Source organism: Salmo trutta, chromosome 33, assembly GCF_901001165.1.
Source record: "Salmo trutta chromosome 33, fSalTru1.1, whole genome shotgun sequence".
NCBI classification, from domain to species: domain Eukaryota; kingdom Metazoa; phylum Chordata; class Actinopteri; order Salmoniformes; family Salmonidae; genus Salmo; species Salmo trutta.
In genome coordinates this window covers 21,631,827-21,656,480 of record NC_042989.1, presented here as the reverse complement: position 1 = coordinate 21,656,480, position 24,654 = coordinate 21,631,827, and the positions used below count along the sequence as shown (strand labels likewise).

At 45.2% G+C, this 24,654-nt stretch overlaps 1 protein-coding gene across 1 annotated transcript in view; it reads left to right on the top strand.

Moving 5' to 3' along the window:
* LOC115172651 (ryanodine receptor 3-like) overlaps nt 1-18,674 on the top strand; it is a 167,527-nt gene extending 148,853 nt beyond the window's left edge. Inside the window, exons 82-103 of the mRNA XM_029730307.1 lie at nt 8,243-8,260; nt 8,882-8,962; nt 9,119-9,207; nt 9,303-9,431; nt 9,546-9,650; nt 10,376-10,457; nt 10,725-12,037; nt 12,467-12,525; nt 12,721-12,898; nt 13,481-13,567; nt 13,652-13,852; nt 14,163-14,293; nt 14,469-14,511; nt 14,649-14,776; nt 14,879-14,939; nt 15,041-15,187; nt 15,321-15,455; nt 15,806-15,962; nt 16,498-16,562; nt 16,641-16,741; nt 17,405-17,456; nt 17,572-18,674. Of these exons, the coding sequence (XP_029586167.1) occupies nt 8,243-8,260; nt 8,882-8,962; nt 9,119-9,207; nt 9,303-9,431; nt 9,546-9,650; nt 10,376-10,457; nt 10,725-12,037; nt 12,467-12,525; nt 12,721-12,898; nt 13,481-13,567; nt 13,652-13,852; nt 14,163-14,293; nt 14,469-14,511; nt 14,649-14,776; nt 14,879-14,939; nt 15,041-15,187; nt 15,321-15,455; nt 15,806-15,962; nt 16,498-16,562; nt 16,641-16,741; nt 17,405-17,456; nt 17,572-17,667 (3,458 nt within the window). The 3' untranslated portion in view covers nt 17,668-18,674. The remainder of the gene's footprint in view (nt 1-8,242; nt 8,261-8,881; nt 8,963-9,118; nt 9,208-9,302; nt 9,432-9,545; nt 9,651-10,375; nt 10,458-10,724; nt 12,038-12,466; nt 12,526-12,720; nt 12,899-13,480; nt 13,568-13,651; nt 13,853-14,162; nt 14,294-14,468; nt 14,512-14,648; nt 14,777-14,878; nt 14,940-15,040; nt 15,188-15,320; nt 15,456-15,805; nt 15,963-16,497; nt 16,563-16,640; nt 16,742-17,404; nt 17,457-17,571) is intronic.
* The last annotated feature ends 5,980 nt before the right edge of the window (nt 18,675-24,654 follow it).

The window sequence follows — 24,654 nt, the reverse complement described above, 5'->3', positions numbered from 1 at the left end:
TGTCAACACTACGTCAGACAGACATATGCACTGTGACCTCTCTCTCTCTCCTGTCAACCCTACGTCAGACAGACATATGCACTGTAACCTCTCTCTCTCTCCTGTCAACACTACCTCAGACAGACATATGCACTGTAACCTCTCTCTCCTGTCAACACTACCTCAGACAGACATATGCACTGTAACCTCTCTCTCCTGTCAACACTACCTCAGACAGACATATGCACTGTAACCTCTCTCTCTCTCCTGTCAACACTACCTCAGACACACATATGCACTGTAACCTCTCTCTCCTGTCAACACTACCTCAGACAGACATATGCACTGTAACCTCTCTCTCTCTCTCTCCTGTCAACACTACCTCAGACAGACATATGCACTGTAACCCCTCTCTCTCTCCTGTCAACACTACCTCAGACAGACATATGCACTGTAACCTCTCTCTCTCTCCTGTCAACACTACCTCAGACAGACATATGCACTGTAACCTCTCTCTCTCACCTGTCAACACTACCTCAGACAGACATATGCACCGTAACCTCTCTCTCTCCTGTCAACACTACCTCAGACAGACATATGCACTGTAACCTCTCTCTCTCCTGTCAACACTACCTCAGACAGACATATGCACTGTAACCTCTCTCTCCTGTCAACACTACCTCAGACAGACATATGCACTGTAACCTCTCTCTCTCTCCTGTCAACACTACCTCAGACAGACATATGCACTGTAACCTCTCTCTCTCTCCTGTCAACACTACCTCAGACAGACATATGCACTGTAACCTCTCTCTCTCTCCTGTCAACACTACCTCAGACAGACATATGCACTGTAACCTCTCTAATCGCCTGTCAACACTACCTCAGAAAGACATATGCACTGTAACCTCTCTCTCTCTCCTGTCAACACTACGTCAGACAGACATATGCACTGTAACCTCTCTCTCTCCTGTCAACACTACCTCAGACAGACATATGCACTGTAACCTCTCTCTCTCTCCTGTCAACACTACGTCAGACAGACACATGCACTGTAACCTCTCTCTCTCCTGTCAACACTACCTCAGACAGACATATGCACTGTAACCTCTCTCTCCTGTCAACACTACCTCAGACAGACATATGCACTGTAACCTCTCTCTCCTGTCAACACTACCTCAGACAGACATATGCACTGTAACCTCTCTCTCTCTCCTGTCAACACTACGTCAGACAGACATATGCACTGTAAACTCTCTCTCTCTCCTGTCAACACTACCTCAGACAGACATATGCACTGTAACCTCTCTCTCTCCTGTCAACACTACCTCAGACAGACATATGCACTGTAACCTCTCTCTCTCTCCTGTCAACCCTACGTCAGACAGACATATGCACTGAAACCTCTCTCTCTCTCCTGTCAACACTACGTCAGACAGACATATGCACTGTAACCTCTCTCTCCTGTCAACACTACCTCAGACAGATATATGCACTGTAACCTCTCTCCTGTCAACACTACCTCAGACAGACATATGCACTGTAACCTCTCTCTCTCTCCTGTCAACACTACCTCAGACAGACATATGCACTGTAACCTCTCTCTCCTGTCAACACTACCTCAGACAGACATATGCACTGTAACCTCTCTCTCTCTCCTGTCAACACTACCTCAGACAGACATATGCACTGTAACCTCTCTCTCTCCTGTCAACACTACCTCAGACAGACATATGCACTGTAACCTCTCTCTCTCCTGTCAACACTACGTCAGACAGACATATGCACTGTAACCTCTCTCTCTCTCCTGTCAACACTACCTCAGACAGACATATGCACTGTAACCTCTCTCTCCTGTCAACACTACCTCAGACAGACATATGCACCGTAACCTCTCTCTCTCTCCTGTCAACACTACCTCAGACAGACATATGCACTGTAACCTCTCTCTCTCTCTCCTGTCAACACTACCTCAGACAGACATATGCACCGTAACCTCTCTCTCTCCTGTCAACACTACCTCAGACAGACATATGCACTGTAACCTCTCTCTCTCTCCTGTCAACCCTACGTCAGACAGACATATGCACTGAAACCTCTCTCTCTCTCCTGTCAACCCTACGTCAGACAGACATATGCACTGAAACCTCTCTCTCTCTCCTGTCAACACTACGTCAGACAGACATATGCACTGTAACCTCTCTCTCCTGTCAACACTACCTCAGACAGATATATGCACTGTAACCTCTCTCTCTCTCCTGTCAACACTACCTCAGACAGACATATGCACTGTAATCTCTCTCTCCTGTCAACACTACCTCAGACAGACATATGCACTGTAACCTCTCTCTCTCTCCTGTCAACACTACCTCAGACAGACATATGCACTGTAACCTCTCTCTCTCCTGTCAACACTACCTCAGACAGACATATGCACTGTAACCTCTCTCTCTCCTGTCAACACTACCTCAGACAGACATATGCACTGTAACCTCTCTCTCTCCTGTCAACACTACGTCAGACAGACATATGCACTGTAACCTCTCTCTCTCTCTCCTGTCAACACTACCTCAGACAGACATATGCACTGTAACCTCTCTCTCCTGTCAACACTACCTCAGACAGACATATGCACCGTAACCTCTCTCTCTCTCCTGTCAACACTACCTCAGACAGACATATGCACTGTAACCTCTCTCTCTCTCTCCTGTCAACACTACCTCAGACAGACATATGCACCGTAACCTCTCTCTCTCCTGTCAACACTACCTCAGACAGACATATGCACTGTAACCTCTCTCTTTCCTGTCAACACTACCTCAGAGAGACATATACACTGTAACCTCTCTCTCTCTCTCTCCTGTCAACCCTACCTCAGAGAGACATATACACTGTAACCTCTCTCTCTCTCCTGTCAACACTACCTCAGAGAGACATATGCACCGTAACCTCTCTCTCTCTCCTGTCAACACTACCTCAGACAGACATATGCACCGTAACCTCTCTCTCTCTCCTGTCTTCACTACCTCAGACAGACATATGCACTGTAACCTCTCTCTCTCTCCTGTCAACACTACCTCAGACAGACATATGCACCGTAACCTCTCTCTCTCCTGTCAACACTACCTCAGACAGACATATGCACTGTAACCTCTCTCTTTCCTGTCAACACTACCTCAGAGAGACATATACACTGTAACCTCTCTCTCTCTCCTGTCAACACTACCTCAGAGAGACATATGCACTGTAATCTCTCTCTCTCTCCTGTCAACACTACCTCAGACAGACATATGCACCGTAACCTCTCTCTCTCTCCTGTCAACACTACCTCAGACAGACATATGCACCGTAACCTCTCTCTCTCTCCTGTCAACACTACCTCAGACAGAATTATGCACTGTAACCTCTCTCTCTCCTGTCAACACTACCTCAGACAGACATATGCACTGTAACCTCTCTCTCCTGTCAACACTACCTCAGACAGACATATGCACTGTAACCTCTCTCTCTCTCCTGTCAACACTACCTCAGACAGACATATGCACTGTAACCTCTCTCTCTCTCCTGTCAACACTACGTCAGACAGACATATGCACTGTAACTTCTCTCTCTCTCCTGTCAACACTACCTCAGACAGACATATGCACTGTAACCTCTCTAATCTCCTGTCAACACTACCTCAGACAGACATATGCACTGTAACCTCTCTCTCTCTCCTGTCAACACTACGTCAGACAGACATATGCACTGTAACCTCTCTCTCTCCTGTCAACACTACCTCAGAAAGACATATGCACTGTAACCTCTCTCTCTCTCCTGTCAACACTACGTCAGACAGACATATGCACTGTAACCTCTCTCTCTCCTGTCAACACTACCTCAGACAGACATATGCACTGTAACCTCTCTCTCCTGTCAACACTACCTCAGACAGACATATGCACTGTAACCTCTCTCTCCTGTCAACACTACCTCAGACAGACATATGCACTGTAACCTCTCTCTCTCTCCTGTCAACACTACGTCAGACAGACATATGCACTGTAACCTCTCTCTCTCCTGTCAACACTACCTCAGACAGACATATGCACTGTAACCTCTCTCTCTCTTGTCAACACTACCTCAGACAGACATATGCACTGTAACCGCTCTCTCTCTCTCCTGTCAACCCTACGTCAGACAGACATATGCACTGTAACCTCTCTCTCTCTCCTGTCAACACTACGTCAGACAGACATATGCACTGTAACCTCTCTCTCCTGTCAACACTACCTCAGACAGACATATGCACTGTAACCTCTCTCTCCTGTCAACACTACCTCAGACAGACATATGCACTGTAACCTCTCTCTCTCCTGTCAACACTACCTCAGACAGACATATGCACTGTAACCTCTCTCTCCTGTCAACACTACCTCAGACAGACATATGCACTGTAACCTCTCTATCTCTCCTGTCAACACTACCTCAGACAGACATATGCACTGTAATCTCTCTCTCCTGTCAACACTACCTCAGACAGACATATGCACTGTAACCTCTCTCTCTCTCCTGTCAGCACTACCTCAGACAGACATATGCACTGTAACCTCTCTCTCTCCTGTCAACACTACCTCAGACAGACATATGCACTGTAACCTCTCTCTCTCCTGTCAACACTACCTCAGACAGACATATGCACTGTAACCTCTCTCTCTCTCCTGTCAACACTACGTCAGACAGACATATGCACTGTAACCTCTCTCTCTCTCCTGTCAACACTACCTCAGACAGACATATGCACTGTAACCTCTCTCTCTCCTGTCAACACTACCTCAGACAGACATATGCACTGTAACCTCTCTCTCTCTCCTGTCAACACTACGTCAGACAGACATATGCACTGTAACCTCTCTCTCTCTCCTGTCAACACTACGTCAGACAGACATATGCACTGTAACCTCTCTCTCTCCTGTCAACACTACCTCAGACAGACATATGCACTGTAACCGCTCTCTCTCCTGTCAACACTACGTCAGACAGACATATGCACTGTAACCTCTCTCTCTCCTGTCAACACTACCTCAGACAGACATATGCACTGTAACCTCTCTCTCCTGTCAACACTACCTCAGACAGACATATGCACTGTAACCTCTCTCTCCTGTCAACACCTCCTCAGACAGACATATGCACTGTAACCTCTCTCTCTCTCTCCTGTCAACACTACCTCAGACAGACATATGCACTGTAACCTCTCTCTCTCCTGTCAACACTACCTCAGACAGACATATGCACTGTAACCTCTCTCTTTCCTGTCAACACTACCTCAGAGAGACATATACACTGTAACCTCTCTCTCTCCTGTCAACACTACCTCAGAGAGACATATACACTGTAACCTCTCTCTCTCTCCTGTCAACACTACCTCAGAGAGACATATGCACCGTAACCTCTCTCTCTCTCCTGTCAACACTACCTCAGACAGACATATGCACCGTAACCTCTCTCTTTCTCCTGTCAACACTACCTCAGACAGACATATGCACTGTATCCTCTCTCTCTCTCCTGTCAACACTACCTCAGACAGACATATGCACCGTAACCTCTCTCTCTCCTGTCAACACTACCTCAGACAGACATATGCACTGTAACCTCTCTCTTTCCTGTCAACACTACCTCAGAGAGACATATACACTGTAACCTCTCTCTCTCCTGTCAACACTACCTCAGAGAGACATATGCACTGTAACCTCTCTCTCTCCTGTCAACACTACCTCAGACAGACATATGCACCGTAACCTCTCTCTCTCTCCTGTCAACACTACCTCAGACAGACATATGCACCGTAACCTCTCTCTCTCTCCTGTCAACACTACCTCAGACAGACATATGCACTGTAACCGCTCTCTCTCCTGTCAACACTACCTCAGACAGACATATGCACTGTAACCTCTCTCTCTCCTGTCAACACTACGTCAGACAGACATATGCACTGTAACCTCTCTCTCTCCTGTCAACACTACTTCAGACAGACATATGCACTGTAACCTCTCTCTCTCCTGTCAACACTACCTCAGACAGACATATGCACTGTAATCTCTCTCTCTCCTGTCAACACTACCTCAGACAGACATATGCACTGTAACCTCTCTCTCTCTCTCCTCTGTCAACACTACCTCAGAGAGACATATACACTGTAACCTCTCTCTCTCCTGTCAACACTACCTCAGATAGACATATGCACTGTAACCTCTCTCTCTGTCCTGTCAACACTACTTCAGACAGACATATGCACTGTAACCTCTCTCTCTCCTGTCAACACTACCTCAGACAGACATATGCACTGTAACCTCTCTCTCTCTCCTGTCAACACTACGTCAGACAGACATATGCACTGTAACCTCTCTCTCTCTCCTGTCAACACTACTTCAGACAGACATATGCACTGTAACCTCTCTCTCTCTCCTGTCAACACTACCTCAGACAGACACATGCACTGTAACCTCTCTCTCCTGTCAACACTACCTCAGACAGACATATGCACTGTAACCTCTCTCTCTCCTGTCAACACTACCTCAGACAGACATATGCACTGTAACCTCTCTCTCCTGTCAACACTACCTCAGACAGACATATGCACTGTAACCTCTCTCTCTCCTGTCAACACTACTTCAGACAGACATATGCACTGTAACCTCTCTCTCTCACCTGTCAACACTACTTCAGACAGACATATGCACTGTAACCTCTCTCTCACCTGTCAACACTACTTCAGACAGACATATGCACTGTAACCTCTCTCTCTCTCCTGTCAACACTACCTCAGACAGACATATACACTGTAACCTCTCTAATCTCCTGTCAACACTACCTCAGACAGACACATGCACTGTAACCTCTCTCTCTCTCCTGTCAACACACAGAAAGACATGCATGTCTTAGAAATGTTTAGTGTTATAGGAAAGTAATTGTAGATTTGTTTGATTATAAGATGACAATTTATTTTCTTACTTTTGAGAGTCAAGTCGACTTGGTGCTCTTGCCAAATCCTGACCCATGATGCTCCATACGCATTTCTTAAGTGTCTAAAACCCTAAACAATTATAACATATAAATGTTAAGTAGGTAATGTTCATTTCCATGTTACTCCATGTTGATTTCATCTGACCCCTTCCCCTTCCTCCCACCCAGCCACAGGGTCACAAATCACCTGTCTTCTGATCTCCAACCAATCAATGCTCACAGAACAAAACCAGACTAAAATTACATTATTCCACTAATGTGATTGTTTGTGGTTTGCTCTTACTGCTTGTGCTACAGCCAGTGGTCAATGTGTTCCTATTAACACCCTGTTGTACATTTGGAATCTGCCCGTAGAGAAACGTAATTCATTAATAAAGATTTACTGTACCCTACTCCATAGTGACAAAGGTAATGTTATGTCAGAACTGTACAAGCAATAACAGCAATCCATAAGGATACCCCCCCTGCCATTATGATTGGTCAGCCAATGTCCAACCCACCAGCTAATGATTGGCCCATGTCTTTTTGTTGTGTTTAATAGGCCTATCACAGGCCTTCACAGCCACATGGTACAGCATTAGCGTGCCACATTTGCTCTTTTGTTTGTGATGGAAAAGCTCATCTCCATGTCACATATGTCACTGGACGAGTTCGTTTTGCATGGCCCGGTTCCCCGGGTAGGCAGAGTTTGCACATTTTACACCATTCCATTGGTCCGTAAGTGAAATCTCCACCACCGGGGGCACCGGGCCATGCAAAATGAACTGGCCCATTGTGTCTGTGTTCATTGGGCAGGTAAACCTGTCCTACTGTATGTTCCTCAGTCATGTGATGTCCGAGTGCTGTCTGTCAACAAGATAAAAAACACCAACTCCAAAAAAACAGATCAATACACAATGTAAATCACCCACCATAAAAGCTATTGGATCTAGTGGAGTGCATACAGTAAATGGGTATGTTCTCATACATACTCCAGCTCATTCCCACCTCATGTAACCAGGCATAAGTGATGGTGACTGCTGTTTCTCACCCCCCGTCTAACACCAGTCCTGCCAAACTGTGCAGCAGAACCTGTAGACCTACCTACCTGAGACTCTTAACCGCATGTCTGCTGTATGTCCAACGCCTAAAATGATGTAGATATATCTCTCTTCTTCTTCCTTACTTCTTATTGAAACTCAATGTCTTCTCCTTTGCTTATGTCTGCTTTTTTTGTTTGTTTGTTTCTTCTTATCATTTTTTAACTCATCGGTCGCAGTCAACGTGAGTGAGCGGGGTAAATACATGGTTTAGATTCTACTCATTTCGCCATCCTGATTGCTCTTCGTCCAGTTCCCACCTCTTCCCCCTCCCCTCTGTCTGGAATGTGATAATAACCTGCTGCTCAAATCTGAAGGAACACATGCATGCTCCAATAAGACATTGGTCTGATTGTTCAAGCCATAGCTTTAGACCCAACTGACTCTTACCTCTCTCTCCTATACAAAGTTACTGCTTGTCTGCTTGTCGTGTGTGGAAACTTTTATTTCTCTATATATTGGTATTACTAACCAATATTAATCAATAAAGTAAATTAGTAATAAGAATAAAATGTCCAAAGCTTTGGTTGTATCTGAAGGACCGAACAACAAAGCTCAGTTTTATTCCTATTATCCCTCCCTCTATACAGTATGTATATCAAGTCAAAGTGATAGGAATGTCTCATAGAGAGGATAAGACTTTCATGACAAAGTTTCCTAGTCTAGGAGCTAGAGGACTATACAGCAGCTTTGTGGGGAAGTGAAAGTTATGCTGGCCATGGTGTAAGCTTGTGTTAGATCAAGCTGAGGGGGTCATCTGGTTTCTAGCCCCCTCCTAACCAAAGGGGACAGTCGTCAATCTCATCTCCTGTTTCCAGGTTCCAAGGTACTGCAGAACGATGAGTTCACTAAGGATCTCTTTAGGTTTCTGCAACTGCTCTGTGAGGGACACAACAATGGTATGTCCAACACTTTACACAGAACACCTTACGTCAATAATAAGCCTTAGTTTACCTACTGTAGCCTACTTGTGACAATGTTCAATATATATCATTACCGTACTCTGTTGAAAGTGATCCTCTTTTTTCCATTTGACCCCTTTTCCCTTTCTTCAGACTTCCAAAACTTCTTGCGGACTCAGACAGGGAACACAACCACAGTAAATATCATCATCAGCACTGTGGACTACCTGCTCCGTCTGCAGGTAAAATACTATCCCCCACCCTCACTCCCTATATGCTTTGTGTGTAGCGTCTGTTTATACTGTCCTGTGTTACATGTTGATTTATTCAACATTAGGAATCCATCAGTGATTTCTACTGGTACTACTCTGGGAAAGACATCATGGATGAGGCTGGCCAGCGGAACTTCTCCAAAGCCCTGGCTGTGGCCAAGCAGATCTTCAACTCTCTCACTGAGTACATACAGGTAACACAAGCCTCTTGGGTTGGAAGAAACTAACCTTCACAGACAGGAATGCATTGTATGGTTACTCGTGGTTATCGTCCTGACTATAGTGATATCTTCTCTGTGTGTCCCCAGGGCCCGTGTATTGGGAACCAGCAGAGTCTGGCCCACAGCAGGCTATGGGATGCAGTGGTGGGCTTCCTGCATGTGTTTGCCAATATGCAGATGAAGCTCTCACAGGTAATACAACTAAAGACCATTTTCTAATCAACTCACTCCTTGTCAACCAGTGGCTCAATATTAGATCTATCAATTCAGATATGAAACTGAATAGCATCTGGTTAGTGTGATACAACATCAAACTGTATGTGGATGGAGAGTTCACATCCTGACTTTCTTACCAATCAGCTGTTGCCACAAGAGGTCCCTCTTAGTTCAGGGATGTACTCTGCAGCATGCCTGTGTGCCTTCATTTGAAATGTTATGAAGGCTATGTGATCCATCACTCCCACAGCAAGACACCTTGGATGTGCTTTGTAGCCAATAACCCAGGTGGGATCAGAATGAAACCTCTCGGACCGTTAGACCGCCTCAGCTTATCTCAGGGTTATCCGGAGGGGCAGGGCTGTTTGCAAGTGACCAGATTGACAGGGCTGCCGGGTGCGTTTTGATTAAGCTAATCAAAGTCCCTCCTCAGATTTATTGCATGCTGGGGAGGCCCAAAATGAGTCATCCCCTCCCAGCCATCTGCTCTGGCCCAGCAGAATGACATTAGGCCATGTGCTGATGGATGGCTGGGGCCTAGCGAATCCTACAGTAGCGGGTCCCAGCGCACGCAGAGGACCTTGATCTATCCAAATGCCGCTCTGGGATATTAGCAGTGGACTGGCCCCTGACAGAGCGGCACTAACCTTGATATGGTGCAGAATGTGTCTCAAAGTTGCTTTTGTTTCCTGTCCCCCCAGGACTCAAGTCAGATTGACTTATTGAAGGAGCTGCTGGACCTGCAGAAGGACATGATCGTGATGATGCTCTCCCTTCTGGAAGGTTCTATTATACCTTTTTATATGTCGTGACTCATCATGGAACACATTGTGGCTGTCAGATGACACTGATAGAACATAGTTAGCTACTAACCATTTTATCCTTTATCCCTAAAACTGTAAACACATTTATTTTCTTGAAATGATTTTGCATGGTATCAAACATCTAGGCGATCTACTTTGACAATAAAATAAGCAGATTGTGTTATGGTTACTGTGTACTTTGTATTGTATGTCCTAAACTTTAGTAACCCTCGCTACTCTCCTACAGGTAATGTTGTCAACGGAACCATTGGCAAACAGATGGTGGACACCCTGGTGGAGTCCTCCAGCAATGTAGAGATGATCCTCAAGTTCTTCGACATGTTCCTCAAACTCAAAGACCTGACCTCCTCGGACAACTTCAAGGAGTACGACCCGGACAGCAAGGGAGTGATCTCCAAGAAAGAATTCCAGAAGTCCATGGAGAACCAGAAGCAGTACTCCCAGTCAGAGATTGAGTTCCTGCTCTCCTGCGTCGAGGCTGACGAAAACGACATGTTCAACTACGAGGAGTTTGTTGAACGTTTTCATGAACCAGCCAAGGACATTGGTTTTAACGTGGCGGTCCTGCTCACCAACCTATCAGAACACATGCCTCACGACGCCCGTCTAGCCACCTTCCTGGACCTGGCAGAGAGCGTGATCAACTACTTCGAGCCCTACCTGGGCCGCATCGAGATCATGGGCGGGGCCAAGCGCATCGAGAGGGTCTATTTTGAGATCAGTGAGTCCAGTCGTACGCAGTGGGAGAAGCCCCAGGTCAAAGAGTCCAAGAGACAGTTCATCTTTGACGTGGTCAACGAGGGCGGGGAGAGCGAGAAGATGGAGCTGTTTGTCAACTTCTGTGAGGACACCATCTTTGAGATGCAACTGGCCTCCCTGATCTCTGAGCCTGACTCAGTGGAGCGTCTCGAGGAGGAGGAGGAGGACAGCCAGAGTGTGGAGGAGGAAGAGGAGGAGGAAGAGGAGGAGAGCATGATGGAGTCTCACTCAGCCTTCACAAACTCCTGTGTCTCCATGAGGAAGAACCTGTCCAGCTTCCGCCAGCTGCTCACCTTCAAGAGCATGCGGCGGCAGTACAGGAATTTCAGGAAGATGAGTGTGAGGGAGATGGTAAGAGGATTATTCTCCTTCTTCTGGAAGATAATCACGGGCCTCTTCCGCTTCCTCTATAACCTGGTGTGGTGCTTCTTCCACATCCTGTGGTCCTCCATGTTTGGTGGGGGCCTGGTGGAGGGGGCCAAGAACATGAAGGTTACAGACATCCTGGGGAACATGCCTGACCCCACACAGTTTGGTATCCATGGCGACGTGCTGGAGGCAGAGAAGATGGAGGCGAGCGAGGCATCGTCGGTTGCAGAGATGGTCCAGATGGCCCAAGGGGACAAGGCAGAGGCCGACCTGATGGCTGAGCTGCTCAACATCCAAGCCAAGAGCCAGGGGGGCAAGCATGCAGCCGAGCCAGGTCTGGGGGACATGGGTGAAGTGGTGGGGGTTGACGCCCCCTCTTTAGCCAGTGCCGTCAAACAGAAGAAGGCCAAGGTCTGTACCTGGATCTCCTCAGAAATCACACATGTTCAGTCTTAGAAAAAGAGTAATGGTTATCTGTGTAAGGTCAGGCCTATGTAATGTATATGTCACATAATGATTAGGTGCAAAAAATAGCTGTATCCTCTTAGAAAAATATTGCTATTTAGAACCTTATAAAGTGTTCTTTGGGCTGTCCCCATAGGATAACCTTTTGAAGAACCCTTTTTGGTTGCAGCTAGAACCTTTTTGGGCTCCATATAGAACCTGTTCTACATGGAACCCAAAATGGTTCTACCTGGAACCAAAAAGGGTTCTACTTGGAACCAAAAAGGGTTCTACCTGAAACCAAAAAGGGTTTTCCTATGGAGGCAGCAGAATAACCTTTTTGGAACCCTTTTTTGTAAGAGTGTAGTTTAACCACATTCCATGTGTTTCTTGAAGGAGGCTGCTACTATGGAGCCTGCCAATGGAGATCACAAAGCCGAGCCAGAGAAGGCAGAGTAAGTGACCTCATAAAGTCCTTGATGTGATGTGATTGCACCTGATTTGATTCCCAGTGTGGACACAATATTCCCTACCAGGCTCAGACCTATCATCATTTGTTTTGCTCCTGGTGGAAACTGAACTGATTTGTTGAGGGTGCTTGTCTGTTTTTCTGTCTGTCTGTGTAAACCCACGTGTGTTTGTAACTGCAGCCCAGAGGACGAGGAGAAGAAAGACAAGGACAAAGCCAAAGAGGAGACTCCACCTGAGTCCCCACCAGAAGAGGAGAAGAAGGCCCCCAAGAAGAGACCGGGACTAAAAAAAGAGCCCCCAGAGGCCTTCATGGCCAGATTCTTCTCTGGCCTGGAGATCTACCAGACCAAGATGTTGGTGAGCACACTCACCCATTCTGTTGAGCCCTGTAATCACAACAGTACATCATGTTTGTCCTGTTGCATATGACACAAATGTATGAATACTATACACTGAGTGTACAAAACATTAGGAACACCAGCTCTTTCCATGACATAGACTAAGCAGGTGAATCCTGCTGAAAGATATAATATTTCAATCAGTGTAGATGAAGGGCAGGAGACAGGTTAAATCATTATTTGTAAACATTGATACAATTGAGACATGGATAATGTATTTGTGCCATTCGGAGGGTGAATGCGCGAAACAAAAGATTTAAGTGCCTTTGAACGGGGTATGGTAGTAGGTGCCAGGCACACCGGTTTGAGTCAAGAACTGCAACGCTGCTGGGTTTTTCACACTCAACAGTTTCCTGTGTGTTTCAAGAATGGTCCACCACCCAATGGACATCCAGCCAACTTGACACAACTGTGGGAAGCATTGGAGTTAACATGGGCCAGCATCCCTGTGCAACGCTTTCGACACCTTGTAGAGTCCATTCCCTGACAAATTGAGGCTGTTCTGAGGGCAACTGAGTGTATACATGTATGTGTTTTGCAGAACTATCTGGCCAGAAACTTCTACAACCTGCGTTTCTTAGCGTTGTTCGTTGCTTTCGCCATCAACTTTATTCTTCTCTTCTACAAAGTAAGTCAAACCCTATCTAATCAAATACAGCACCGTGTTGCTATTGAACTGCCATGGATATAAACTGGGTGTTTGTTGTGTCAGGTGACTGGCGATGACGGGGATGACGATGATCCAGACCCCTGGAACGGTGGTGGAGGTACTGAGGAAGAGGATGATGAAGGTGGGATGGAGTATTTTGTCCTGCAGGAGAGCACCGGCTACATGGCACCCACACTACGCTTCCTGGCCATACTACACACAGTCATCTCTTTCCTGTGTGTGGTGGGATACTACTACCTGAAGGTACATTTTGTGAACACACACATATTCATATTAACTAACTCATCGACACCGACATCTTTATAGTATCCCTAGAGAATGTATTTTCCATCATTATAATGGACTAGTAATTAAAACTTAGATATCACACTTTTCCAAGTGGTCAAAGTCCTTTATATTGTGATATGGGAACTAATTTACCACCAATACATATTCCCCCTTTTTCTGAAGGTGTATTTGGTGAAGTAATCATCAGAGTGTAATGGTATTATATCCAGACAGTGCCCTGTGGAGCTGTGATCAAATGGTCCATCTCTCTGTCTGTGTCCCCAAGGTGCCTCTGACGGTGTTCAAGAGAGAGAAGGAGATCGCCAGGAAGCTGGAGTTTGACGGCCTCTACATCACAGAGCAGCCGTCAGACGATGACATCAAAGGACAGTGGGACCGCCTCGTCATAAACACCCCGTGAGTCAAACAGAACACGACTACTATCATTACCGCAAACTAGAATCATCACTTTGGTATTTGATTGTAGTATTCTGATTGTGGACTGATTGTCTACACCAGGGATTTTGTTTGTAACTTCCTCTCATGTAAATCCTTCATGTGATAATTCTATGTTCTTCCCTCTTTTGTATAGTTCCTTCCCAAATAACTACTGGGACAAGTTTGTGAAACGCAAGGTAAGTAGCCAGTATTTAATTCATTCTTGTTGGGCTTGTAATTTATATTCACCAGATCAATACGACTTGATCATGCACATACTATTACTACTATTTACTCTCAGTTTCTCCTTGTTATCCTGGCCTGCTGCTGTTAGGTGATCAATAAGTATGGAGATCTGTATGGAGCAGAGAGGATAGCAGAGCTGCTGGGGCTGGATAAGAGTGCTCTTGACTTCAACCCCACAGAGGAGACAGTGGTGAAGGAGGCATCGCTGGTGTCCTGGTGAGACCCTGGGAGAGTGGCCTGTAATAGAGTTATCGGGCTAGCATACACAGAGTGAAGTCAAAAACAATACAATTCACATCATTCCACCTCTTTTGACAGGTTGAGCTCTGTCGACACCAAGTACCAATGCTGGAAAATGGGTGTGGTGTTTACAGACAATGTGAGTGTCCTACATTTACATTGAACATCATTTGGTATATGATAACAACACATTATTGACTTGATCTGACTGATCTGTTTCTATGTTGTGTGTCCCTGCAGTCGTTCCTGTACCTGGTGTGGTACACCACCATGTCCATCCTGGGTCACTACAACAACTTCTTCTTCGCTGCCCATCTGCTGGACATCGCCATGGGCTTCAAGACCCTCCGGACCATTCTGTCCTCAGTCACCCACAATGGCAAACAGGTGGGTGGATGCAGTTTGACCACCAGGCAGCAGGGGTCAGTGTTGAGTTAGAGCTCTAGTTCTACCCTGGTATTAACCATAGAGATAAAGTACATCATAGTGGTAGTAACCTGAGATATTCTCTATGTGTCAGCTGGTTCTGACTGTAGGTCTCCTGGCAGTGGTGGTCTATCTGTACACTGTGGTGGCCTTCAACTTCTTCCGCAAGTTTTACAACAAGAGTGAGGATGAGAACCAGCCGGATATGAAGTGTGACGACATGATGACTGTGAGTCCCTGGGTTTTTTGACTAAAATCATAATGTAGTGGCCACACTATAAAAAACAAATCAAATAATTTATAAAACATCAGCCCAGTTCTCAACAATATTTTAAAAAGGCCTAACCATCCTGTTTGGTGCCTTTTGAGCGGGTCTATTCTATTTCCGTCTATCCTGGGGCTGAAACCTCTCGCTCTCTCTCTCACCTTCTCTCTCTCTCTCTCTTTTACCTTCTCTTTCTCTCTCTCACCTTCTCTCTGTCTCTCTCTTACCTTCTCTCTGTCCCTCTCTCACCTTCTCTGTCTCTCTCACCTTCTCTCTCTCTTTCACCTTCTCTCTGTCTCTCTCTCCTCCATCAGTGCTACCTGTTCCACATGTATGTTGGTGTGAGGGCAGGGGGTGGCATCGGAGACGAGATAGAGGACCCTGCGGGCGACCCCTACGAGCTCTACCGCATCCTCTTCGACATCACCTTCTTCTTCTTCGTCATTGTCATCCTGCTGGCTATCATCCAGGGTACATACAGTACTGGTCTGGCTCACAGAGGGTAGTATCGGAGACAACGACGGGGACCAGGGTGAGACCCAGCAGGGTCAAGGTCACTCTGGCTCCCTGGTGTCAAAGTCACCCTGCTCCCTGTGGGCAGAAAGGGGCTGTGTAAAGGGCCGTGCAGCTATGTCTGTCTGTCTCCACTGGGCCCTGATAGCAGACAGACTGACAAACTCCCTCCTACACAGTAATGTTTTTCTCACAGTCAGACAGAATCAAACTGTCCAATGGCTTTTCCACCTCAGACCGAGACAATCAGTCAGCCTCATGTCTCTCCCACAGACACACTGAAACTGTCAACTCACAGTCATTCACCAGAACACACAGACAGATACAGATGTAGCCTGTACCTTAAAACAGAGTAATGCTGTTTCCTGTTGTCAGAAGCTATTCAACCATTAAGTATTTTACACTGCAACGCAAAAGCCAGGGGGAAGGAGAATTGTATTAAATTGCCATGTCCATGAAGAGACATGTTCACTGTTGGTTGTTGTGGCTGCAGGTCTGATCATTGATGCTTTTGGAGAGCTGAGAGACCAACAGGAGCAAGTGAAAGAGGATATGGAGGTGAGAGACTTTCGTTTGCATCTGTAGTACAGGTCAGCAGAGGACAATTCTGGAATATATTCTATTTTTTCTCCTCAGACCAAATGTTTCATCTGTGGCATCGGCAATGACTACTTTGACACAACGCCTCATGGCTTTGAGACACACACCTTACAAGAGCACAACTTGGCCAACTACCTGTGAGTATCTCTCTGTATCTAGACTGGATGTAACCCAGCACTTTAAAGCTAGACTTTTTCGTCTAAAGTATCTATTAGCCCACGTCTTTTGTCTTCCTGCATCTTTATACCCACTTGTTTACTATTAAGTCACCTGATTGATGGCTTTTACACAACAGTAGATGGTATCTGGTATCTGTGCCAAAGTTAAAAATACCTGCAGTGCCTCATAGTGCCAGCACCTTTTCCCCTCTAGGAGCTCAATGCTCATCTATTGTTTATCTGTGTGAGTTAGCTGGACAATAGGAAGCCATGTGGCCTTAATCTGCCCGTTCAGTCAGCTGGAGGAGGCTGTGACACTATCCTCATTAGCTCATGCTGTTTAAGTTGGTTGGAAAATAGGTGTGTGATATTCTCTTATGCATTGTACATTTTGATTTGGTTAACAGTGGTGGACAGACTCAGTAATCTGATTGCTGCTCTATGCTTGAGGATAGGACACGTGGATGATTGATAAGATCATCAAGAACTATAACATTATGCTTGAATGAACCTTTTATTCCCTCCTGCTATATCTATTTGTAGTTCTGAAAAGGTCAGTTGCTCTTTGAATGTTGACTGATACTAGTGAACCATGACTGTGGATAAGTGGTCATTTTCATGTCTCGCCATTTTGCTTGACAGGTTTTTCCTGATGTACCTCATCAACAAAGATGAGACAGAACACACTGGCCAGGTATGGAGCTTGTCACCCTTTTGTCCCCTTAGTCCTGAGAAAATGTTGCTTGTCATTTCAGGAACCAAAGGTTACTACATATTGACCCGTCTGTTTGTCTGTCTGCTTCCTCTAGGAGTCATACGTGTGGAAGATGTACCAGGAGAGGCAATGGGACTTTTTCCCCGCTGGAGACTGTTTCAGAAAGCAGTATGAGGATCAGCTTGGATAGTGCTGACAGACAGGATTGCAGTCCTACAGAGAGCTGCTCCAGATCCACTCCCACTCTCACTTCCTCTTAACAGCTGAGGACGGTTGGTAACCATTCACCGCCTATTGCCTCCTCGAAATGTGTGAGACTGACTAGAGAGGGGAGATGCTGTCTTTCATATGACGGAATAACCATTTTCACATCAACATCAAATGTACCTCTACATGTTACCTTTGGTACAGTGCCAACCTCCAAGAGAGTGATTTTACCACAACCTGCCCAGACATTTGATTTCAGTTTGGTACTATTTTTTCATTGTTTTTTGACAACGTGTTGCCTTTTCCTCCACATAACCCCAAACCATTGCACAAATGTTTGTCTTTTTGAGAAACACTGGGTTGTGTGGGGTTATGGGACAACGTGCGAGTCTGGGCCCGTACGAATATGCACAAGAATACTACTTCAATATTTCAAGAATGATGAAAATGACACTTATGCCAAAAGATAGGGGGAACAGATTTATACAGAGAGCCAATGTGATTTAAGAACGTTTTTAAAATGTTGTTACAGTATCGTGCTTGCAGAGATGAAGTATTGAATATAGAGGACTTGACAAGGTGAAGGGTTTATTATATGATGAAATGCCTAAATCAAGTACTGATGAAGTGCCTTATCTACATTACGACACAGCTATGCAAAACCATGTGTTTTTCTTTCTGAGATGGAAGTGCAGTAGTTTTCCTGGATAGCTGTTCAGAGTCATTTGTTTGTGGCTTATGTTTTTCATTTGAAAAAGTATGAACAGTGTTGAGTTTTTTGCCAACTGCAGCGTCCTAACTGCAAACGTACATGGTACAAAGAGTATAAATGACACACGTCTAAGTATATCACGTCAGAATTTATTAAACACCTTCAAACAAAAACAACAAAAAAATAAATTGCTATTGTATGGCCATTTGTATGTAGTAACTTTGCTGAACTGTGCATTTTTCTGAAGGAAAAATAAAGAAATGAATGCAATAAATGAAGTCTCTTCAGTGTTTCTTTAAGGATTTTATTAAACTTTTTTTGCTATTGTTAAGGACAAAGTGTGTAGCCTACAGTACAAACTACACTCTTAGAAAATAAAGTGCTATCTAGAACCTAAAAGGGTTCTTTGGCTGTCCCCATTATTAGGGAAACATTTGAAGAACCCTTTTTGGTTCCATGTAGAACTCTTTTGGTTCCAAGTAGAAACCTTTTGCGTTCCATGTAGAACCATTTCCAAAAAGGGCTCTACCTGGAACCAAAAACGGTTCTTCTATGGGGACATCCGAAGAACCCATTTGGAACCTTTTTTTCTAAGAGTGTACAGCAAGCTTGCGTGTCATATCTCACTGTCCAGTTGGTCCTCTACTGACCCCTACATCATGTCCCAACGTCACTCTGAGTTCATATCAGGGGATTTAGAGTTTTTTAAAGCACTGCATCATTTCCTACCAAAAAAATAATCTACAGGTGAAGCTGAGCCTCTGGCTCTCCTTCACCCATCAACATGGCCTACAGTTTAGACCAGACTGTTACAGCTTAGATCTGACTGTTAGGTGTTAGCTAGGGTGGCCTTGAAGGTTTACCACATTCAGTCTCCACATTAGGTATTTTAAGCTTTGTTATTATCAGTAAGGTAGTATAATCAGTCCAAGCTTTCGGGTTTAGCTAGTAGCTACAGAGTAGTGTTGCTCAGTACCTGTCCAGTCGTAGCAGGGTGCAGGTGGCATGCAGGATATAAACAGGCTGGCTCGCTGCCTTGGCCGATGGGAGTTTTATCCATATTACCCATGTTGCCACCGGTCAGTTCGTATTATGTCCCTCCCACCTCAGTACCACACTGGGCTGCAGCCTGGCATCCCTCTAAGCTCACACAGCCATCCCTAACCAGCCTTACCACCTCTGACATGTTGATGTCTGATCATGTTTTTAAATCATTTCAGGTGAATGGACTGGAGAGCAAATTACTTACTAAAGAGCAAATTACCATATCAAAATCCCTGAAATTATAACAATCTTCAATAATTAGACATAATGAGAGCAGCAGGAAACCTAATTTAAAATAATGTTGAAGCTATTACAGTACTGGAGACAAATTATACCCATTAAATGTTAATTTTCCATTTCTCTTTTGTGTTTAATTGTCTCAGTCTGAGGTCCCAACAGTGGTTGATGTTATGTGTATGTGAAGTGATGGTTGTGAAAACAGGGCTGTGGTAGTGGGGCTCATCTCCCTCTCTGTGGTGGAAGCATTAGTTCTGTAATGACACACTGCTACTAATCTGAAAACTCAATTAAACTGAGTCAACCTGAGAGAGCCATTTACTTAACTGATCGAATGTGGAGACCTTGGAGACATACAGTATGACTGGCTATAGCTATGCTGTCCACAGCAGAATGGATGTATTGTGTATAACAGACCGTTGTCCTCATAAAAACCTTCTCTCGCATGAAACATGGGCTGTTTCCCAGATAGCGCACGCCCACCTCCACCACCACGACATGACATGGAGAACATGAAGATTAAAAGCACCTGCTACACGGCCCATTTCAGAGTACCTCAACTTACAACTAAGAATAGCCTATGGATGCTACGGCTGGCATGGCTGGGAATCGATCCTGCAGCACTCCGTAACCTCGTTGATGGCCTGATCAATGAGCCAGCAGCAGAACAGAACCCACAGGAGCTGAGCCCACAACTTTTTTTACTCCATTCTCTGTAACCTCATGCACCCTTGACCAGCAAGAAATGACCATGTCGTAATCTCCCCGATTATGGGAACAGAGAGAGGAGGGTGACTGGCTGGTGAGGAGCCATTATAATGTTTTTTTGTCACATCTCAGAGCACCCAGGGTCTGACCTTCTGCTCCGTCTGGTCATTCAGCAAGACACACGGCAGGAAGCCAGATGACCATGCTCAGGGGACATGTTCCACTTCATTTAACCATACTCCTATTCAAGACCTGGAACCACTCCACTCAAATATTTCCAAGTCACTTTAGGAGTATTATTGTCAAAGTGATAACTGCAGTGTTTTAAGGAGCCGAAAGAGAACTATAGAAATGTGTAAAAACCATAATACCTGAATGTTGTTTATTTTTCCTAAAGCAGAAATAGATATGCCTACAGTGGTGACAATTTAAACTTTTTTATTTTATCTTTAGATGTATTAAATAGATTCAGTGGAAAACAGAAAAAGTTGGGAAGCACACAACTAATTACCACATTTTGACACCTATTTGTCTTCCTACAAGGATCCCCACAAATAGCCAATTTTTATGTGTGTAAAGCTGCTGCATGCTGTTCCAACTAGTATCTGGCCTGTCATGCAGTTCTCCTTCTGGTGGTCTCTGCTGTGCCGAGACAGAGACAGAGACACAGACAGAGGAGAGCAGAAGAATGAGACACACTGCTCTGGCACCTGCAGCGGTTTGGTACCTGCAGAGCAACCTCGCCCAGCCTAGCGCCGCTGAGTACTGTCCCCACGCTACATCCTGCTGCGTCTCTCAGGGTTCTCAACCTACAGTATCATCCGTCAGAGAAACACTATTAGTTCAGCTTCAATCAGGTTGTACTGTAGCAGCAGTGGAGAAGTGGAAGTAGAGCATTTTGTGTAATTAATCAAATCAAATCAAATTGTATTTGTCACATGCATCGAATACAGGTGTAGACCTTACAGTGAAATGCTTACTTACAAGCCCTTAACCAACAATGCAGTTTTAAGAAAAATAAGTTTTATGTAAAAAATAGATAAGTAAAAAATTGAAATAACAAATAATTAAAGATCAGCAGTAAAATAAAAGTAGTGAGGCTATATACAGGGGGTACAGGTACAGAGTCAATGTGCAGGGGCACAGGTTAGTCAAGGTAATTAAGGTAATACAGTATGTACATGTAGGTAGAGTTAAAGTGACTATGCACTGAGAGTAGCAGCAGCGTAAAAGAGGTGGGGGGGGGACAATGCAAAAAGCCTGGGTAGCCATTTGATTAGCCATTCAGGAGTCTTATGGCTTGGGGGTAGAAGCTGTTAAGAAGCCTTTTGGACCTAGACTTGACGCTCCGGTGCCGCATGCCGTGCAGTAGCAGAGAGAACAGTCTATGACTAGGGTGTCTGGAATCTTTGACAATTTTTAGGGCCTTCCTCTGACACCAACTGGTATAGAGGTCCTGGATGACAGGAAGCTTGGCCCCAGTGATGCACAACCCTCTGTAGTGCCTTGCGGTCGGAGGCCGAGCAGTTGCCATACCAGGCAGTGATGCAACCAGTCAGGATGCTCTCGATGGTGCAGCTGTAGAACCTTTTGAGGATCTGAGGACCCATGCCAAATCTTTTCAGTCTCCTGAGGGTGAATAGGTTTTGTCTTTCCCTCTTCACAACTGTCTTGGTGTGCTTGGACCATGTTCGCTTATTGGTGATGATGGTGTTGGAGTCGTGCCTGGCCGTGCAGTCATGAGTGAACGGAGTACAGCAGGGGACTGAGCACGCACCCCTGAGGGGCACCTGTGTTGAGGATCAGAGTGGCGGATGTGTTGTTACCTACCAATACCACCGTTGGGCGGCCCATCAGGAAGTCCAGGGTCCAGTTGCAGAGGGAGGTGTTTAGTCTCAGGATCCTTAGCTTAGTGATGCGCTTTGAGGGCACTATGGTATTGAACGCTGAGCTGTAGTCAATGAATAGCATTCTCACATAGGTGTTCTTTTTGTCCAGGTGGGAAAAGGCAGTGTGGAGTGCAATAGAGATTGCATCATCTGTGGATCTGTTGGGGTGGTATGCAAATTGGAGTGGGTCTAGGGTTTCCTGGATGATGGTGTTGATGTGAGCCATGACCAGCCTTTCAAAGCACTTCATGGCTACAGACGTGAGTACTACGGGTCGGTAGTCATTTAGGCAGGTTACCTTAGTGTTATCACAACTAAGCGTATGACCCAGATGCAGACACGGGAGGCGGATAGTACAGTTTACAGATTTATTAGAAACATGGGGCAGGCGAAGGGCAGGTCGAGGGCAGGCAGGGGTTCGTGAACAGGACAGAGTCAGGCAGGTACAGGATGGCAGGCAAGCTCGGGGTCAGGGCAGGCAGAGGTTTGTATTCAGGTCAGGGTCAGGCAGGTACAGGACGGCAGGCAGGCTCTGTGTCAGGGCAGGCAGAAGGGTCAGAACTGGGAAAACTGGGAAACACAACTAGAAAAACAGGAAGGCAGGAAAGAACGGTGGTAAGACCTGACAAGACAAGACATAAATGACAGCAGACAGTTCCGTCAGGTACTCACAACTAAACGGAAAACAACTACCCACAAAAAACAAAGGAAAAACAGGCTGCCTAAGTATGGCTTCCAATCAGAGACAACGATAGACACCTGACTCTGATTGGAAACCATACCCGGCCAAAACATAGAACACAAAACATAGAATGCCCACCCACCTATCACACCCTGGCCTAGCTAAATAGAGAAAACACAGCTCTCCTAGGTCAGAGCGTGACAGCCCTGCCACATCCGACGAGCGTCGGAGTCGGTGTAGTACGATTCAATCGTAGTCCTGTATTGACACTTTGCCTGTTTGATGGATCGTTGGAGGGCATAGCGGATTTCTTATAAGGTTCCAGGTTAGATTCCCGCTCCTTGAAAGCGGCAGCTCTACCCTTTAGCTCAGTGCGGATGTTGCCTGTAATCCATGGCTTCTGGTTGGGGTATGTACGTACAGTCACTGTGGGGACAACGTCCTTGATGCACTTATTGATAAAGCCAGTGACTGATGTGGTGTACTCCTCAATGCCATCGGTAGAATCCCGGAACATATTCCAGTCTGTGCTAGAAAAACAGTCCTGTAGCTTAGCATCTGTGTCATCTGACCACTTCTTTATTGACCAAGTCACTGGTGATTCCTGCTTTAGTTTTTATTTGTAAGCAGGAATCAGGAGGATAGAATTACGGTCAGATTTGCCAAATGGATGGTGAGGGAGAGCTTTATACACGTCTCTGTGTGTGGAGTAAAGGTGATCTGGAGTTTTTTTCCCCTCTGGTTGCACATTTAACATGCTGGTAGATATTAGGTAGAACGGATTTAAGTTCCCTGCATTAAAGTCCCTGGCCACTAGGAGTGCGGCCTCTGGATAAGTGTTTTCCTGTTATCTTATGACTCATTGAGTGCGATCTTAGTGCCAGCATCGGTTTGTGGTGGTAAGATTTGCAATTATGTTAACTTTTGCTAAAATGGACGGCTAATTGGTAGTTAAATGAAGGTTAAATAAAAATGTAAAAAATTGGTACAGATTACCTTAATTTAAAGTCTTAATTAAAGCTCAAACCACATGGAGGAATGAATGAATGAAGAAGGAATGTTTTGCAATCAAAGCATGAGATCAATATTGATCTTAGGCCATGCACTGAACTCATACAGTAATTGTTTGTAAGATGAAAGGGCTTTTTGTGAACAGAGATTATTAAAATGGTAGTCAGGATAGGAGATATACTCTACACGGTTTACCCTTGTGAAGGTGAATGACCTGAAACACAGGGGCTTAATATGGAGAGTGTGTTCTATTTGCAGATTGGCACTGCACTGACATTGTAATAAGAGGTTAAGCACATCAATGGTTCATCAACTTGTGGCCCGTGGATCATTTTTTGGGGACATGAAAGACAGTAAAAACAACAGCAAATCAGCTCCAAGTGTTTTTAATTTAGGAAATCTGTTTTAAAGTATTCCCATGCATAATAAACTCAGCAAAAAAAGAAACATCCTCTCACTGTCAACTGTGTTTATTTTCAGCAAACTTAACATGTGTAAACATTTGTATGAACATAACAAGATTCAACAACTGAGACATAAACTGAACAAGTTCCACAGACATGTGACTAACAGAAATGGAATAATGTGTCCCTGAACAAAATCAAAAGTAACAGTCAGTATCTGGTGTGGCCACCAGCTGCATTAAGTACTGCAGTGCATCTCCTCCTCATGGACTGCACCAGATTT